This window comes from Thunnus maccoyii, chromosome 20 (genome assembly GCF_910596095.1).
Source record: "Thunnus maccoyii chromosome 20, fThuMac1.1, whole genome shotgun sequence".
Taxonomy (NCBI): domain Eukaryota; kingdom Metazoa; phylum Chordata; class Actinopteri; order Scombriformes; family Scombridae; genus Thunnus; species Thunnus maccoyii.
In genome coordinates this window covers 12733899-12753867 of record NC_056552.1, presented here as the reverse complement: position 1 = coordinate 12753867, position 19969 = coordinate 12733899, and the positions used below count along the sequence as shown (strand labels likewise).

At 41.2% G+C, this 19969-nt stretch overlaps 1 protein-coding gene across 17 annotated transcripts in view; it reads right to left on the bottom strand.

Annotated features, from left to right (window-relative positions):
- tcf7l2 (transcription factor 7 like 2) overlaps positions 1-12376 on the bottom strand; it is a 92990-nt gene extending 80614 nt beyond the window's left edge. For 7 of the 17 annotated variants that reach the window (XM_042397032.1, XM_042397031.1, XM_042397034.1 and 4 more), the window contains exons 1-3: positions 11782-12374; positions 11521-11587; positions 11198-11322 (exon numbers count right to left, since the gene is read on the bottom strand). In XM_042397032.1, the coding sequence (XP_042252966.1) occupies positions 11198-11322; positions 11521-11587; positions 11782-11970 (381 nt within the window). In that variant the 5' untranslated portion in view covers positions 11971-12374. Of the gene's footprint in view, positions 1-11197; positions 11323-11520; positions 11588-11781 lie in introns of all 17 variants that reach the window. The other 10 variants (XM_042397023.1, XM_042397024.1, XM_042397030.1 and 7 more) reach the window with 3 other exon arrangements.
- Positions 12377-19969: the final 7593 nt, after the last annotated feature.

Sequence of the window (19969 nt, the reverse complement as noted above, 5' to 3'; positions counted from 1 at the left end):
ACTCGTACATCACCCGTAAATTGGCCAAATGAATTAACCACGGCCCCTGCTTAGCTTTACGGGCTTTAAATGGATTTTCTCCTCTCCAGGTCTGCCCAATAATTGCATTTATCCATCTTGTTGAAGCCAGGTTTACACACTCACGAAGATCATGCCAATCCCCGGATACATTTTCCGCTCTGGTGGCAAGAGTGTGAGAGATTTGTCATCGGATCATAACAGGTAATTCAAACAACAATTAGCTTGACGACTCCGCCGTATGTCAATGTCTGGCTCCTTGTTGGACAGGACCTTGGTTAGGGCAATGAGGTGCCTTCTATCTCTTCATCTGTCTGTATCGCTTCTTGTTGCCCTTCCCTTGTGTCTCAGTGTGATAAAATGAGCTTTGTAATACTTTATCATCCAAGCCTGCAGGTTAAAGCAGCAAACACCCACAGTAGGGAAGAAAGTAGGGCCTATGAGTCTTCATTGTTCACACGCATTCAGACAGAGAGAAGAGGCAAAGCTGTGAACATCAGCATCAGTGGGGGTCATCTCCACACTTGTGAATGTTTGAACAGAAGTGCATTAGACACTGGGGGGGCCCAAAGGACAATTCAGCTATGTAAACATGCAGCAACTTCCTTCCCTCTGCTCCTCCAGGCCTGCACTGAGACAAGCCACTGTTTAAACAGCATACATAGCATTCCTGTGCCTGGGCCCCGGCCAGCTGCTGCATCCTCACTGCAGGCCTGCCTGCCTGCCTGCCTGAGCAGAGACAGATACAGGCCTTACAACAGCAAGGGTCATCCACAACAGACAAAGAGCTTTTATAGACATGCAAAACTGGACTCATCCACTAGAAATGCTCCAGAGCGCTGTGCTGGCTACTTCAATGCTGACTACCAGAGTCCAAGCCGACCTCCCACGGAAGAGAGATTAGCTGTTGTAATGTTTAAAACCATCACGTCGCTGAAAAGACTCATGCTGAAATCTTTGCCACTTGACGCCACCTGTAATGACGAAGCTGAAAATTTATCTTTATTGATATTTCAAATATGCAAAGTGTGGCAGCCAATAAAGATAGAGGTGGCTGTAAAGATGAGATAAAGAGCCTCCTGGTTCTAAAGGGCACTGTGACGTGCATCACATGACACAAAGGCCACTCCTGCTTAGTGATGCCAGTCTCTAATCTTGAAACTTTCATTATGACTGCAGTGGTTTGGGTTTATGGTTAATATCAGAAAGCAACCTTTGGCTTACGTGCTAATGGAAATAAATAGCTTATCATCGGAAAATACATTTATATTGCACAAATATGTTTACAGTACACATGTTTATCTAACAGTGCATCAAGTTAACTACTAGGTTATTTGGAGGTGATCATCACAAGCCAAGTTTGAGAGAACACAAGCATTAAAGACTATGTGTGTGTATATATATACACATATATATATATATATATATACACACACACACACACACACATAGATAGATATATTATACACACTCATCCAAAAGTTACTGGCCTGTATCTCCTTACTGGTTTATCCAACAAAGACAAACTCTGGGATTTTGTGGTGTTAATTTTGGACTTTAACAGGAGTTGCTCCATTTAAGTAGCTTCCAAAGCAAATACGAAATTCAGTCTCACACTCTGGATCCCTCAGTTAGGAAAAGAAACTGCCACTGGGGAACCTGCTGGAAGACTTGTGTCCCATTTTGGTTCCAGACCCCATCATTGAAGAAACCAGGATGTAGAATAATCATCGTAAAGCTATCCCGCTCCAAACATGTAAATTTGAGTAGAGGGGACATGTGCAGTATTAATCTACATTTAATATTTAACACAGAGATCCTGTAAATCAGCTGTCATTCAGGCTTGGTTTTATTACAGGAAGACAACAGTCATCGCTTCCTCCCTGTGTCAATGCCCCAGCAGTGGATATCGTCAGAGCTGCCAACGACAGTGAACTGCAGGTCATTATTCCAATCAAACAGTAATTTCAGGGCTACTAGATTGCATTGTTTTCCGCCTCAACAGTGCCATGTTGCCTCTTGCCTATCTGTTTGTCTGCCAGTTCATTTGGTTCCTCTGTCTCTCTGTCTGTCTCTCCGTCCATCCGTCAGTCCATCCCGACCGGCTTGGGCGGTGAAGGCCACTCATCTCATCTCAGGACAGTTGTCCAAACAAGACACTCCATTCACTCTGACCCCTCGAGGGAGGAAGGCAATTGACGATTCACTCAGTGCCGTAAGTCAATTTGTTCACTTTTGGAATTGACCCCAAACGCTGCTGACACACCGGCCCCTCACTGGAGTGGAATGATTATGCACACTGACAACAGCGGGGGGGGGGGGGGGGCTCAGAGAGGCTTTTTTTTTTTTTGAAAGGTAAAAACACCATAAAACAACACCCATAGAGGTGTTTTGAGTTTCACTAACATCCATTTTGGGGGAAAAAAAATAGAAAAATATTATTTGAACGGCAACTAAAAATTCAATAATGTCTGTAAAGTATAAATGAAACAATGGAAAATAGAGCAAATAGAAATAACACTGCAAGCTGTTTACATCTACACTAGCAATCAAATTCTGGAGCAAAACAAACACTTCATCCACTTCATACACCGTTACCTGCACGATGGTTGAGCAATCCAGTGCTCGCATGCTAGGGGGTAGGCCTTGTGTGGATGTAACAAGCTGTTCATATGAAATGTTATCTAGTGCTGTGTACATAAGTTGACAGCTGTCTCCTTACAAGAGGCGTATTATTATTATTGTGTGTAAATAGGTTTCTAACAGCTGGTTAAAGAGCTAACATGGGAATTTACTCTTAATCTGTTTTCCTCAGGAATCTAACACTGCTCCACACTGCACGTCAGTGGAAAGGGGTTACATTTTATTAGCCTTGTACATTTTTAAGTAATCTCGCCAACAGTTTTTTTTTTTTTTTTTCTTTTTTTTTCTCCTGCAAATCCTACCATAATCCGCAGATTAGCAGATGAATTTATTTCTGCTTGCACTCTAAAACCTCCCTCACCTTTCGCAGGCAGTTATGAATCCACCACCTTTAACGACAAACAAGCAGACGATCACCTCATTAGTGCGCTCGCTCCGCTTCCTAAACTCACACACACACATATAACCACACACACTCCTTGGAGCTTATCCTCATACAATTAAAAGTTTAATTAGTAGATTAAAAATACATTGACTGGAGTTTTATCACCTTAAACTCCTCCATTATGTGTTTAGCGCACACAAAAAGCCTCCTTCCCATCTGAGCCATTTTGAACAGATTATCTTTATACACAAATTCCCCTGACTACATTAAGACTGGAGATACAAACTCAATAGAAAAACAAGACTGCTGGGAAAAACACCATCTGCATAAAATACTGTAAGAAACTGAACACCTTCTGATAATGCAAGTGGAACTTTATATCATTATGTATAATATCTTGTAATAAATCAGAATATTGCAGAATGTACATGAGCTGTGGTAACATAAGCCATCTTGTTTCCATTTTGGGCTGAAAATGAAATTTGCTTATGTTGTACAAGAGATAGCATTATTTTGTACCACTACCATCTGATGTATGTACCAGAAAAAAAAAATTAGGATTTTAAAATATTAGCATGAATGAGATTCTTCTACTGTGCTACGTTCCAGAGCATTCTACCACATCCATAAAAGGCGAGTGTACCACAGGTGTTCACTGCACACTGGCACAGCTAGTCATTATCTAGCCCGACACGATCATTAAGAGCTGTGATGGCAGTGTGGCACCTCCTCCCTGCGTGCACACACACACACAAGCTGGAAAAAAAAAAAAAACTCCAATGGAGACTCCAGCACTCCCTATCAGTTGCAGTGAAAAAAAAAAAAAAAAAAAAAAAAAAGGGGTGAGAGGGGAAGCTCCTTTCTCAACGAAAAGCATGTCAGCGCCGGTGCACTTTGACCCTTCCCAAACACACTCCACAATCCAAACAGAAGGCCGGCACCACCAGAATTCCTCCAGCGTCACAGCGGCCCTCTCACCCGGAGCTTTTAAGGGAAATTTTTTGATGACGATGAGGGTGGGAAGCACAGGGGGGGGGGGGGGGGGGGGGGGGGGGGGGGGGGGGGGGGGGGTGTGAGGGGGGGGGGGGGTGTGAGGGGGGGGGGGCGGGCGGTTGATTCAGTGGCAGAAACCACACACATGAACACATGCCTGCTCGTCAAGCGTGGCTGAAAACTGAGACTTGCCTGCTTCAATCTGTGTTCCTCTCCGCTCAGTCCCTGCTGTTTTTTTTTTTTTTTTGTTTTTTTTTTTTTTTTAAACGGGAAGATAAATGTGAAGCCTAGGGGCACTATTGTTTGGACATCTAACCAGGAACTGTCGCTGCTCTCATTGCCCTGGCATTAACAGCAATTATGCGCTCTATTCAGACGGCTTTTGTGCGTCCGACCCCCAGCACCCCCCCCTGCCGTCGCCCCTCCGTCCTCCCTCCACTCACACACACACACATACACACACACACACACACACACACCCAAAGTCCTAACACACATTTCCCGCTTTTCTCTGTCCCCCTCCCGCCCCGGTGCTTTCCCTCCCACTCCGCTACTGGTGAACTCATTTGGCTACTGGAGCATTCTGGTCCCATTATGAATGAACTTACAGAAATATGCACATTCAGGCGAGGAAAAGAAGAAGAGGGGGGGAAAAAAAAATGCACATACCAGAAGTATTTCTGGAGTGATACCTGAGCTCAAACAATTCTTCACATAACATTCTGTGGATTTCTTACCCTCCATCAAAAATACACTGCAGTGTAAAATATGGTTAGATGCACATCCACAGCCCCACAAGACTAAATACTTGAAATACTCTTCAACACTCAAACTGGCTCACTATAAAATGACATTTACAGTGGTTTTTGTAATTATGACTCTTTCTAAAAAAAAAAATACAGATTCTAGGTAATCATCCCTTGAAACCATTTAATCCTAACCCTAACCATAATCTTCATATCTAAAAAGATGCGATCAATAGTCATTTTAACCTTATCTTTTCAGCTGGATTCAGCACAGTAACACTGTCAATAAAAGCTCCAGCAACCACCACGAATTATCTTATTGCCATTTTTCGGTAACTCTTTATTTGAAAGAGAAGCTCAATGTAAGTTAATTCTGTTGGCTGGAAAGTGAGAGGAAGCTTCACATTCTAGCAACAAACACGTGCATTTGTACTAGAGGCCACTTAACAGGGATGAATGGAACAGCTAAGCACTGTCCAGCAAAAATGCACAATTCAAGAAGAGCAGTATTATAGCATGGCAAGTATTTACAAGTACTGTCAGGATTTTTTAGTGTATATTCATGGTTAAATATTGTAAAATGCTGAATTTTTTTTAGGCTTTGATTCTGTATTGTCGACTAAATAGATGAGAGCAGAGTCGATAATAAATTTCAGCTTTTGTGCATATTTTTGCACTGCTTTAAAAGTGAACTCGTCAACAATCCTAGGGACTGCAAAATGTGCTGCCTTCAAGGAAAACCTGTAAATACAAATAAAGCATCAGCATGCTCTGTATACAAATTTAACTGGTGGCTACATGTATACACACACACACACACACACGCAGATTAATTTAATTTCCATGTTTCAGGGAGCCCCAAGCTCTGTGGGCCAGCAGCAGCAGCTAGCCTATATTTAACAGATGACAAAAGTTGCATTCCAGATGTACAGTACTATCTTTGTGTTGAGCTCTATAGAAATGCATGGGAGAAAGCGGGAGCGAAGAGGGATGGTGGGTGTGGGGGGGGGGGGGGGGTGGGGGGGGGGGTTGAGGCTGAGAGAGGGGGGGGGGTTACTGGGGGTTGAGGAGGGGGCACCAGTGCACAGCTGCTAAACTAATGCCTTTTTTTTTTCTTTGCACAGACACAGAAAAGCAGAGTGTGGTGGCTCACTGCAGAAACAGGGAAAGATACAGGAGGTGAAAATGGATTTATCCATTCTGATAATAATTTGTTCTGCAAAAAAAACAAATTTCATCAGGCTAAATGAGTAACAAGCATTATCTGTTGCATTGAAGTCAAAATTAGGCATCAGATTAGCTGTCATTGCATTAAAAACAATGAAGTCAATGATTTAATTAAAAAAAGGTTCAGCTCCAAACCAGACTTGACTGCAGCTGAACATTAGCTACACCCAAACCCAGCTCACACCGCCACCAGGGAACCACGACTCCCTTTGCACTAGTTAAAAATCTGATTAGAAACACACCCACAAACTGACTGATTTTTTTTTTTTTTTTTTTTTTTTTCTGCCTTTGTGGTGTTTCAAGCAGAGTGACAGATCAACGGGCGCATAAGCTCTCACACGGCTCAGCCTGCCAACATCATCAGCATTAGACAATTAAGCCCCGTTAACTGGAGGAGAAAATATATATATATCTCCTCAGTAAATATTTACTGCACAAATCTTTTCCATTCATTCACCAGGCACTAACAAAACCTTACTGTACTCCCTCTCCCTCTCTTTCTGAGTTCCCCCCACCACCACCACCACCCCCCCTTACACCACCACCCCCCCACCCCTACATCTGCGATTCATTGACTTTACAATTTACCACATGTCGAGATGGGAGAGGTCGAGCCTCCATCTGAATCACGGCACAAATATGCGAGTGATTTATTGTTTTAAAAACCCTGGGCCGATTTAGTGCAACTCCACTTTTCCTGAGCATTACTCCTATTGGCAGACCATGAACAATTACAGTTCGGACTAATTAAGCTCTGAGAATGTGCTGTGCACCGCTAATGTCTAGCAGGCCCCAATTTTAGTTTAATGGTGCCAAACTTTGCTTCCCAGCCCCCCCTTTCTTTAACTTAACTCCTCAAATCCAAAGCAGATTGTACTTTTTTATGACTGTTTATTGAGTCGAAGAAAAAATAAGGACCTTTTCTTTCCCCTCTCTCCTCGCATAGGATGAGAGAAACAGCAGAGAGAGAGAGAGAGACAGAGAGAGGAAGAGAGTGAGCACAAAAAGGAGTAGTGGGAGGGAGAGACAGAGCGGGAGCCGCTTCCGCCATACTTTGTAAACAAAAGTGATTTGCAAGACAAAAGGAGCGCAACCTTCCAACTAAATTCAGAGTGCATTTTGCGGCTGGAGGCACAAAATGCGGCCGCGTCGTGCCACAAACCCCCCGCGGACACCAATTAGGCCCTATTAACATGTAAAGCCAATTTGATAAGGTGTGGGCCCTATCCCTTAAATCCGCATTAAACTATCTTTCCTCTTGTCACAGCCAAAAATCCATTTACAGCAGCCGAACACACATAATCCATATGATATACCATTGTTATGCTTATGCTGCTGCCACGTTTAGGAAAGATACTGTCTGTCTGTGTCAATTATAACAGATAAGGCCACAGCAATGTGTGCACGTGAGAGCACAAAGGAGGTGGTGTTGCATTCACTCGTGAAACGTTCATTACAATAATCTGACCATAAAATCCGCCATTATTTCTTCCTAAAATAATAATGTTAAAGGAAGTAGTCTGCCTGTGTGAAATGGATTTATTTTTTTTTAATGTGCTGCAACATGAGCGATACCGGTACAACAACACCACTGAAACAAAGAGGGAAATGCTATTGTTTCAACCACAAAGCCTTTCCACCGTCTTGGTAGTAGAATCGCCACAGGTTCTGGGAGCGTCCTTTTTAACTCTAAACACAGAGGTGGATGCTTGGTGTTGCATTTTCGCCCCCCCCCCCCCCCCCCCACCCCCCCCCACCCCCACCCCCCCCCCCTCCCCAGCCCCCCCCCCCTCTACTTTCTTGTTCTTTTTTAAACTACTCGTAATTATACGTCGAAACTTAAAACCTCCGCCAAAATTCTCCAGGCCTGGAGAATTATGGGGCCAGGGGTGGCGTCAAATATCTTAACATTCATAAGTCCGAGAGGCAGTAAATAAAGCCAGTGGATTTACGGCCCTGCAGCCCCGATGCAGGAGAGCTGGCCGCCCAGATCCCGCTCGCCCTCCCTCAGCCTCTGAGTCTCCAGACCTGTTGAGGTGTGATGTTAGCCCACAGCACCGGAGTTAACCCGCCGCCTTTTTTCACAAGCCCCATGTTAGCATCGGCAGGAAACAAAAGGTAGAGACAGAGAGAGGAAGGGAGATAGAGAGAGCAAAGAGGGAACAGGGGGAAAGTGAAAAGAGATAGAAAACCGGGGTGAACTGGCCAGGCCACTTCTCCAATTCAACCTGCACTCAGTGATCCAGCAGGCCTTTGTGTGAGGTTTAGGGAGGAGGGAGACGGCAAGGAGAGGAGAGGAGGAGAGGAGGGCAGGAAGGCTTTTAAAGCCCAGGCACAGCTTCATGTCAAATTGCTAAATGATACTAAATTGTGAGCCTCCTTGGACTTAGGTGGTAGGAAAAACAAATTCTCACTGGTTATGGCTCCCAGAGGTCAGACAAATTATGGTAACCACATGGAGGATTTTTTTTCCCCCCCTTAAGTCATGCGAAAACAAAAATCTCAGAAACAAGGTAAAATGTCCCGGTATATCAGGATCAGTGCCAGACAAACAGAATAATTCTAAATTGATAAGACATTTCCACTTGAGAGAGGCCTGTGAATTTAGCCACACAAAAATGTAAAATCTCAATTAAAATCATCTCCTAAAAATATTTTTTAAAAAAAACACAAAACAGATTTAAAAAAAGGCCTTGATGTTGAAATCCACATTCCTAAAAATAATATCACAGCGTCGCCCAAAACCGAGAGGAGCAGAAGGAGAAAAATGAAGGGAGATGAAGCGAGAATCAAAGCTTTTCATGACAAGACAGAGAAAAGTCTCATTCCAATAATACTAGCAGTCATATTCAGTGCCTTAACATGACACGTTAGGGAGCAAGACAGCTAATCAATGTCCAGGTGAATTATTTATGCCAGCTTTAAGTCTAATACATTTATATTACAGCGACCGCTGACTTCAAAGCTCTAATGGCTGGACACACAGGGCGCTGCAGACAGTGGGGGCCGAGGCTGTACAGTAGGAAGACCACCGCAAGCCGAAAACCATGTTCACTGTTCAGGTAGATCTGTGAGTTAAGCTGTAATAAATGTTGTCTTCTTTAATACTAACAAAGCACCTCCTCAACAGTCTGCACTGGACTTTGAAATCTTGCAATCTTGAATACAGAAATGTGGTGTATTCAGTGAGGCAACTAAACAACAGGTAACAAATCAGGCAATGTGTATTCAAAAAAAATCATAAAAAAGATCCTTCTTCTGAAATTTGTCTTAAAATAACATTTCAGAGGTGGAATTAAGAGAGCAAAGGTCAACACTGTCTCGCCGCAGCATCCTCTAGCCACACACTGCACAATTTACTGCTTTTCTAACTGCTGTATAAGCACAATGAAATGAGCGCTCCACAGACTAGTACAGGACGCAGTACTGTGATAGTCACAAAGAAAACTACAAATCTCTGGAACAAGGAAGTGCTTCAGTCCACATCATGTGTGTTGTTGTGCATCAGTGTTTGTGTCAGTACTGATGAGAATAATGAGTGACTAATTCCACATACCAGCCGGTAGCGTTAACAAGGCTGGCTGACTAAGAGGGAAAGAATGGTAAAATGTTCTCATGTGTGCTGGGAATGATAAAATCTTTGAAATTATAAAAAAAACACACACACACACACACACACACACACACACAGACGTAGAGAGAATTGTGTAAGCAGCAGAAAAAATTATTTTGCGTGAAAGTCTTGAGTGATCATGTTGAACTCAAAAGCAGAAATTGTGTCAAACACAAAAGAAGGCATTATGTGTCAGATGTGCATTTATTTTCAAGGTGTGCACAGTGCACCAAAAAAAAAAAAAAAAAAAAAAAAAAAAAAAAAGGGAGGGGACAAATATCAGTTTCGTTAGCCAGAGCCGAAGTCGTGGTGGGGGGGTGGAGGGGTCATATTTCCTAATGCCTGGTCTTTGCCTTAACCTTGTAAAATGAGATGACAGGTCCTAAAGCGCAGACTTGTAATTGCAACCGTTTAAAATAGGGGGGCAAAAAACACCCATGGTTGAGAAAATTATGCCGCTTAAGGATTGCCATAGTCCAGTGGGACTGGCGAGGTGCTGGGCAAATGAGTAAGTGTGCATAATTATAGCATGGCTGATTGTGTCTAAATAAATAACATGAATTTATTTATAAATATGGGTTTACACAGCACATGCTTTTTTTAAAAAAATAAATAAATAAATAAAAAAAAGCAATGGATTCTTCATTAGCAGCAAAAGGTGGTGCACATGCAGAGCACAGCAGTGTTGCATTTCCATTCAATAAATCACATTAAAAAAAAATTATATATATATATATACACTCATATATATATATATGTATATGTATCAATGAGAAAATAAAAATTATCCAATGTTTCGGAGGGGGGGGGGGGGAAGAGCTGTCAAATTTGAATGCATGCACCTTTCACATAATGTCTTTACACGCTTTGACACATGCAAATAACTTTGAAAAGCTCATTTGCATATTGATTTTTATTTGTGTGGTTTTACATTGCTTCACACTGCTTGCAGCGTGTGAGAGAGCCAGTGTAAAGGTCTGAATGCTCATGCAGCTTGTGTTAGGAAAAAAGGGCATTTTTGATGAGGCTGTGCAAACACAAGCCCATTGCATTATTCAGTGGCTTAAAAACATGCACTTGTAGCCTGCAATACAGTAGTACCCTACACAATAATTATAACAATAATTATACTAAATTCCACATTTCTCATGCATTTAATTTAAAAAAAAAGTTGTTGTGAAAGTTTTTAAAAAAAACAAATGGTAGCATATCATTGAAAATGTCACATGAGCTGCCATAATAACCAGAATGGGCTTTTTTTTTTTTTTTTTTTAGCACTGTTAGCATGCTAGCTGCTGGTCAGGACAAACACACAGGCTGCAGGCGGACATGCATGCCTCTGTACTGTACACTTCAGGAGGAGTTGCACAACTTGGCTCTACATTTTTTTTTTAATCGGCTGCATTTCTGGGTGACAACTCTCCGCGTCTGCCTGCTGTCTCCGTGTCCACTCGGGAGTCCGTGTGTGTGTGTGTGTGTGTGTGTGTGTGTGTTAGTGAGGAGTGTGTGTGTGAGGAGTGTGTGTGTGTGTGTGTGTGTGTGTGCACATACAGTTTAAATAAATGAACTTACTGTGCGTGCTGTTGGAGAAAGTGATCCATTGGGAAGGTAGGGGCTTGTGAGATCGGGGATCATTATAAATGGATAGCCCGGGTACGGTGGGCTCTTGAACAGCCCTCCATCTTGCCTTTTCGCAGCTAACATGGCGGGGGGGGGAAAAGAAGAAAACTTTTTTTTATAAAGTGGCCTTAAAACTTTTTTTTTTTTTCTTTAAAAAAATGCACTTGAGCAATAAAGCGGGGGAGATCCCCTCCGCCGGGCACATAATGTCATAGTGCAAAAAAAAAAAAAAAAAAAAAAAAAAACAAGACGGGAATAATAAAGCACAAACTCACCCTCCTCTAAACTTTCTCTTGTTTTGTCTCTGAAAGTTTCAGATCTAGGCGGAGGCCGTCTTTCCGCCTTGAAATGCAATGAAACACAGGGATTGCGTTAAAGTTAACACAACGGGCGACGAGGCTGATAGTTAACTTTCTTCTCAAGTCTATCACAGCTACAATGTAACAAATGTAGGCCCCTACTTTAACACAGCCGATCGATCCCCTGATTTTTTTTTCTTCTTCTTCTTTTTTTTTTTTTTTTAGCCTGTAACTTACCTCTGAATCCGACGAGCTGTTTTGATTCGTTTCCGACTCGTTTACAAGAGAAGATTTGACATCTGCTAAATCCCTTTCTGCCGAGGAGTTCTCCGAAATTTTCTCTTCCTGCTCCCCTTCGTCTTTGAAGGAAATCATTTCATCGTTTGCACCCAGATCGTCCCCTCCACCGCCGTTGAGCTGCGGCATTTTTCCCGAGCAAAAATATTTTTGTTTGGGGGGCAAAAACACAAAGTTTTAAACCCTTGATCTCGGTGATCTGGGAAGTCCGAGTTTAAGTTTGGGGTCTGTATTGGCGTTTTCCAAAGCTCTGGCGGTTGGTACAAAACTAAAAAAGAAGGGAATCTTGGCAGAAAAAGGAAGCCGGAGAAGGAGTCGAGCCGCTCGGATTGAGTGAGTTGAAGTTGGTCGGAGTGGTTTTCAGTTCAAAGGCGGCGCTGATTGACAGATAGAGAGGGATGGAAATAGAGAGAGTCTGGATTCAGGATTATTGACAGGGAGAAACACACAAGAAACTAATGAGATTCAAACAGGGAGGGACTTGAAGTGACGTTTTCATAAATAGGAGGAAAGAAAAAAAAAGAGAGAGAAGAGGGGGGGGGGGGGAGAGAGAGAGAAAGAGAGAGAGAGAGAGAGAGAGCGAGAGAGAGAGGGGAGGCTGGAGGAAGCCGGCGGACGACTGCAGTGAAAAGCATGTGAGGAGGAAAAAGGCAGTTTGGGAGCAGGACAGTGATGGTAAAATAGGAGGAAGATAGGAGTTGCTTGCAAATGTGGATTAAACGCGCAGATGGGCGGTCTCCCGGTGAAAAAAAAAAAAAATGAAAAGAAGGTACTTCCTCAGGCTGTTTGCAACCAGTTTGACTCCACCATTCCCGACCAGTCTGTCACACTGGGGCCAAATGAAGTTAACATTATAGCTTCAATTAAAGTTTTTTGTTTTTTTAAATCCAAACCATCCCTTCACATTCATGCTCCATAACCTACTTTTGCATGTGTCCTTTTTATTTATTTATTTTTGCTTACCAAATACTAGAGGGCCTATCAAAGCAGTATAAAAGCTATTACTCCAAGCTTGTTTTCCTATTTTATCTGCTTTGTCACGTCCTTAGATCTATTTTTCATTGTATTAGATAATGTTTCCTCAGATCTATTTTTTGGGATGGAGGGTGTTATTGCATCCTGCTTCCTTGACAGGTGTGATGTCCTCTGGGACTAACCTGAATTCCTCACTGGCAGCACAGGCTGGGGCTGCTTTCATATTTCTCTTCTCCCTCAGCAGCCAGACTGGACACAAATAACTGATGCAGATTTCTCCGTGGTTTATTCGTGTTCGAAATACAGCCTATAAAAGGAGACACGTGTGAGCTACTGTGAACTGTAGGTGATTGCGTTAAACAGAAGGAAAAAAATGTTTAAAAAATATATAATTTGATCATATGAAATAATAAGATATCCCTGTAAGTGTATGGCTACAAAACAGTATTATGTTTTTGTTGTCTGCTTTTGTTCATTTTACACGCACACCAGTTATTCTATAAAGTCAGTGACATATTTTTTTGATTAACTGTGCTCCAATGAATTAACAGTGAGAATAAGAAAATGGAGCTACAAGGAGAAAAATGTTAAAATGGAAAATATTTAACAATTTCCTCTGAGTAAAAACAGGTTAATTGGGGATAAACACAAAATAACAGAGCAAAAAAAAAAAAAAACCTGCAGTTGCACCTGAAATGTATTTAAAAGCGATAGGGGGGAGAAAAAAGCCCCTGAAGCCTGTTACAGCTGTACAAGGGAATTGCATGTGTGTGTGTGTGTGTGTGTGTGTCAGTGATGAGCTCAGCACCGGTGATTCAGTAACCTTATCTCATCTGCTCAGGAAATGCAGTTTCTATTATAGCCGATATTTGATGGAGCAATCACTAAATCAACAATGAATTTCAAATGTAACTGTCAGAAATAGAGCTGAAACACACATCCAGGTGACACTTACACTCTGTTGCAACATGGTTGACTCCTTTCAAGCAAAAAAAAATAAATAATATAAGATCAAAACAAGACGCAGAATTACTGATTAAAAAATATTGCTTCATGTCATCATGCTGTTAGAGGCATGAAAACAAATATTATGACACTAATTCTTCTGTGTCGGCTCTCAGCAGTGTCAAATAGCAGTGATGAGGAATTATGTGCACAGTGTAGCAGTGAAGTGTTGTGGATGTGCCTATCAAGGCACCTAGACCAGGCAACACCATGAAAGCAGACTATTCCGCTCAATGAGCACTGATGTGCTTTATCTGGATGAGGTGAAAGCAGTGTTTGTGTTAGCTGGCTGCAGCCCAGCCAGCAGTGTTAGGGAGCAGGGAGGAAGGGAAAGGGACCGCCGTCTCTGGTTCTCATCCAGTGTGTCTGTGTTTAGGCAGCCGGTGGAAGATGAGGCACCCTGCTGCTCGGGGCCCTCCAAACCTGAGCCCACACAGACCAGACCAAAGCAGGAGGAGCTCCAAGCTGGCCTCTCCCCGGATTGACTCAGCAGGTACCTGAGAGTTTACTGGGGGCTGGCAGCGTGTTATCATGCCTGCCGTGGGGACACCTGCCTCTGATGCCGCCCTGGTGATTCTAATCTACAGGACCCTTTAATAAGATGATGATAGGCTGCGCTGCCGCTGATCTGAATGATGGAGCAGGAGCACGCGTGGCTTTCTGTCGGCGTTATTTTTACTTTGTCATGGCTTTACATGTTCACCCTGTTTTCGTGTACAGCTGTGGTTTGGTGCAACTCAAGACTCATCCAGGCACTTGTAGGTTTCAGAGTATGGAGGAAGTCAGGGAGGAATCACAAGTTTATGATCACAAAACTTCAGTTCTCCTCTGTAGTCTTCATCTGCCCTGATGATAAATCCACACACTGATTCTGACCTTTGGTTTAATTGTTCAGAGTCCCGTTTGATTTCAGTATCAACCAAATTGGGCTAAATTTAATTATAATTCTAAACCATGAAAATGCTAAATACAAATAATAAATAATTAAAAGGGTGCCACAGCAAAAATATGATACTTTCATATTTCACATACTACTGTGACACCATACTGACAGTTGTATTGTGATTCTTGTGCTCTATATGTTTCTGACACCTCTAAAAGCAAATTATTGTGAGTGCTCAGTGTACTAGTGGCTTTTAGCCTTAAACACCCTGTTGATAACATAAACTCCTAAATACATATCTTTTTATCTTAAATACTTATAACAATATATACATAATGTATACAAGATGCACTAATTAATTTTGCCTCTAACAAGTATCCAGGAAGCTCTTTACACAATAGACATTTTAACTGTAATCATTTTTTTGATTTCAAAGGATTCTAGTGACATCTTTTCTTTTAATGTTGGAACAATTAAAATGACGATCTATAGTTAATAAACATTTTTAATACGCAGAGTGAATAGAGCTTTTACGAAGAGGGGTGAGGGTTTAATATCAGGAATCTTTTAAGTCAGATCTCTGTGGTAGATGAGTGGTTACAGCGCGTGCCACATAACTGCAACGACCCTGGTTTCAAATCTGCCCGGGGACCTTTGTTACATGTCATGACCCCCTCTCTCTCTCTCTCCCCCCCTCGCTTCCTGTCTGCACCTCCACTGTCAACTGTCGAATAAAACTTAAAATCATATCTTTAATTTAAGAATCTCTTAAGTCTTCTGAATCGCACTGTGCATGTTTTTTTGGTTGTTAATCTTGTGATTTAAAAGTGAAACAGTAAAATGAGGAAATTAAAAGCTGCATAATTAAAATGACGTATGTAGTCTGTAGTGCCTAGTTTATACACAGCCTACATGGGAAAACATATATTTAACAAATCACTATTTTGATATAGGATATCATTATTTAGTTTTTTAAATAAAAGTGTTTTTTTTTTAAAGGTACAACCCTCACTAAATGTCTTGTAATTTTGTTACAAGAGTACAGTATGAAAATTGTCTGCTACTGTTCTGAGTCTGAAAAAAGGAAACCCAGTATCTGATTAAATAAATTCTACTTGAGCACTCAAAGAAACAGATTTAAAAGATCCTCACACAGAACACCTGAACACTACTTTGAGAAATCACCTAGTTTTCTATGAGAACACCCGTGTTGTTTCATCTCAGCAGGGAAGGTAGCGGCAGTACACAGTGCACATCCTGCGCTTGCAAACAGTTAATTACCCATCATGCATCCATGTTGCCAACCATACCAGCTAAAAGGTCTCTCATTGCTGATTAACTTATTACTGCTGGACATTTTCTCTTTTCTTTTTTTCCTCGCAAAAATATGCTTGTTTTATGGAAACTGCGGTTTGATTTATTCCAGTGCTCTGTAATGAAGTTTGTTCACTTGATAATAAGTGAAACTTAACATTTAACTTGAGTTGCTTTTAGTCAAGTGCAAATGCCCTCTATTGTTAGAAGAGATGCTGTTAAGCATTTTGGCATTTATTGTCAGTACAGCTCATATAAATTCTATCAGCGGGATAATACTGTGGTTAGCCATAATTACATGTATACTAATGGTTCTCATCATTTTTTTTTTTTTTTTTTTTTTTTGGAATGGACAGGATGGAGAAATAGATGTCTGATTTACCTGATTATGAAAAGACTGTCTCATGCTGTATATTATTCATTAGGGTAAAAGCAAATCGGACTGCAAATACCTAGAATGTGCTTGCATTTGTGCGTAAATGGTTAATTCTGTTTTCTTGAATAGTGTACTTATTACTGTGCTTGTTCAATTCAGCACATCACTGTTTTCAATGTTTCTACTTATTTTAATTACTTTGCGCAAATCTTTGCTCAGTGGGATTTATATTCTATACTTCAAAACATGGCGAATGATGAGGAAAGAGTTGCCCCTTGAAAAGTGAAATCATTATACAGTATATGTACAGTATATACTTATTTTTCTCTTATTGTGCTGGTAGAATAGGAGCTTCTCTGCTCCTTTGCCCCTCAGCACTCTAATCATTTGACACAATAGAACAATACATTAGAAAATGAAAGCTTTGTAGGCTGGAATTGCATTCATAATTCCTTCAGAAAAATATTTAAAAAGCAAAATGCTCAGAGTGGTATGTTGACCAAAGCTTCAGAGGCTAATGCTAATATCTTTTTTCACATATAGAAACAGTTGAAATTGTTATCAGTAACGTCTTTGAGCACGTCTCATCATCAAGCACCTCACTGAAAATGTGGCAAACGCATTTAGTTGTGAATTTATTTTCTATCCATGTTTACCAGCCACAACAGAAATCACAATGAAGTCAGCACAGGAAGAGAGGAGTACATTAGTGTTACGAAGAGTGAGTCACAACGGCCTGTGACTCTGCACTCATCTAAAATCAATATTACCCCCTTGAGGTTTCGGCTAATATATGAAATAGCTCAACAAGTATTTTATTCAGTTAAAAGTTTATGAATCAGTAATCAAAATACATCAAATCTCAGGTCGCAGAGCCTAATTTTTTTCCCAGAAAAATCCCAGGAGTGAGATCAAGAGATTTATAGTCTGGACACTGATGATTAATGTAGTCGCACTGCTTTTCATATCACTGTAGGTATTGGACTCGAGCAGGAGCCCAGTGTCTCCAGAACTCATCCCCACACAGCATCGTGGGAACCATATTAGGCCAACTACGTGAGCTGTCTCCCGTCGCCTACAAAACAAACAGACAAGCGTTTTTCAGAAATGGACGCGATAGTCATTAATCAAGGTCCGAGGCAGGGCCTGAACTCTCTAAACATGGAATCCACCTGAGAGACAAGATAACCTATGTACTCGGGCTGCTGCAGATCTGCCGGCCGGCACACACACACACCGCTCACCTGTCCATCACGGCAGCATCTCGCAGGGAGAGGTGAGCCAAGCCGCTGCTGACTGGTAAATGTTACTTAAAGGTCAGTAGGTATACACACCAGCGGGTCGGTGGTTTGAGTCATATTTTCACACTGGCTTTACAGTGAATGCATGAGGCGTCAGGTGGCCAAAGGAGATATTTATACACTGATTCATGTCTTGATTGGGAGTGAGGAGATGGTGTGTTTTTGCCACTGGACCTTCTGGGCAGACAGTTTATATGAAGTGTAATGCAAAGTCCAGTTATCCTCCTGTATGCCCACATGACTGAGCACAACGTTGACTTTATTGTGCAGAAAATTACTGACAGACTGTATAATTAAGCTAGCAACTGAAACATAGATGGATAAACCCCATTGGCGTTCTTCATAAGAACACGGCCTCTGGTGAGGAGATGATGATAGAAGCTCTAATCTCATTGTTTCCAATCAGGATTGCAAGATCCTGACAAATTCTAGCTGTTTAGTTTATCAGCCACTAAAACAAGTCAGACAATAAATCTCAATGAGACTTAATCTCTGTCTGACATTTGTGTTTTTGACCTCTTGGTGATCAAAACAAAAGCCGAAAGCAGATGCACAGGACAAATGTATAGAAAGTAGCTTCCTGTTGACCCCTGATTTGTGTTTGGGGAGCAAAGAGGAACTCTCTCCTTCTCTTATGGTCTTGTATGCAGGACCCTCCACATGTCTGGGCTTTTAATAGGGAAAAACCCCTTCTGATTGTTGTTTTTAAGAGACTGGGAGCATCTCATTGAAGGTACTTCCTCAAACAGGAAGCAGGAGGTCTTATTGTGAGAGAAGAAAAAGAAGGAACAGTGTCTTCTTAATTAAAATCACAGTGAGGGCAAGTTGACCTTTTGGGCCCTGAATGAAGAGTCATTATGTGCCCAGTGGAAGCAGGTTGTCTTTGTGTGACTGTGTGTGAGTTAGGGCAAAGTTTTTGTGTGCATTTCTTAAGCTGTTGTATCTAAATTGGCATTTTGAGCTTTACTTATCATATTCATTTCTGTTTCTCAAACTTTGAACAGTGAATGAAATTGTATCATATTAATATAAAACACAATATATTGTGCTGTTCTTTCACATACAAGTGCTCCTTGAATGCCAGCGCACATTGGCTGGGTTCGGCGCTATTTTTCAAGATGTTCAAGGCACTTTAGTTTAGTGAAGGACAAGTTTTGGTTGCAAAGATTCAGCACACATTATCTCACCATCTTTATGGAAAATCAAACTACAGAGAGGAATTTGAAAAATTATAGCAAACGTAAGGGCTAGTTTTTTTTTCTCATTTGAACTTGACACTACTGCTAATTTGCTAAGTTATAAAGTAGCGGCTGTTTTTCTTTCAATGCCATGAATTCTTGGAAAAGCTTTAGTACAGAGAAACAATTGCATCTTTAATGCTCTACATGCACACTTATTAACGAGCGACACAATGGAGACGTGACCTTGAGTCAAATGAGTTGCCTCTCAGTGCAAATCAGAGCAAAGTCGTGTTCATTTGGCTATGTTTTCATTAACAGAATGGAAGATGAGCCCATTAATGAGACATCAGTCTATGGTCTTTGTACGATACAAGTATAAAAGAGACTAAACATCATCAAGGTTAAGTTGTGAGCAGGTTATAGTTGATGCAAAGGCTCATATCTCTGCTGTCACATATTGCTGCCATTATCTCCTGATAAAGAGGACAGGAAAACAGCACGTACGTAGATCTAAACTAAAATCTATTCATCAGATTTTGAACTATGGCCATGTGTATATAAACTTATTTTTTTTATTTGTGAAAAAAAATTAGGTTGCCTTTGCTTTGTAAAACCGATGTGATGAAATTCTGGCTTTATTAATTAGATTGTTTACAATTGAGAATAACAGCAGAGGGTGAGAGTGTAGTTACACTAAAAATGCATCAGTACATTCACATTTGACATCAACCAGCTATTGATTAGTCAAGGAAAAAAAAATCTACAGTATATTCAGTTCAAACAATATTCAATTATAGCATTTCTTTATTATTCAACATACTGTATCAGTATACTCTTACATATCAGTTTATACCTCATGCCTCTCTGATCCTCACACTTATTTTAGATGTGTATATTATTTATGCTTTTTCACGGTCATAAATGCACCTGTATAACTGTGTACAACTCAGACTTATACTTTGTTGGTCCATCATGAGACTAAATGCTTTAAACCGATGGTAGCACTGTTATATTAATAGACTGGATTATAATTACTAATGCCTTAATATGTGAGCAGCAGTTTAATATTCTTGCTGGTCGAGGTGGAGATCAG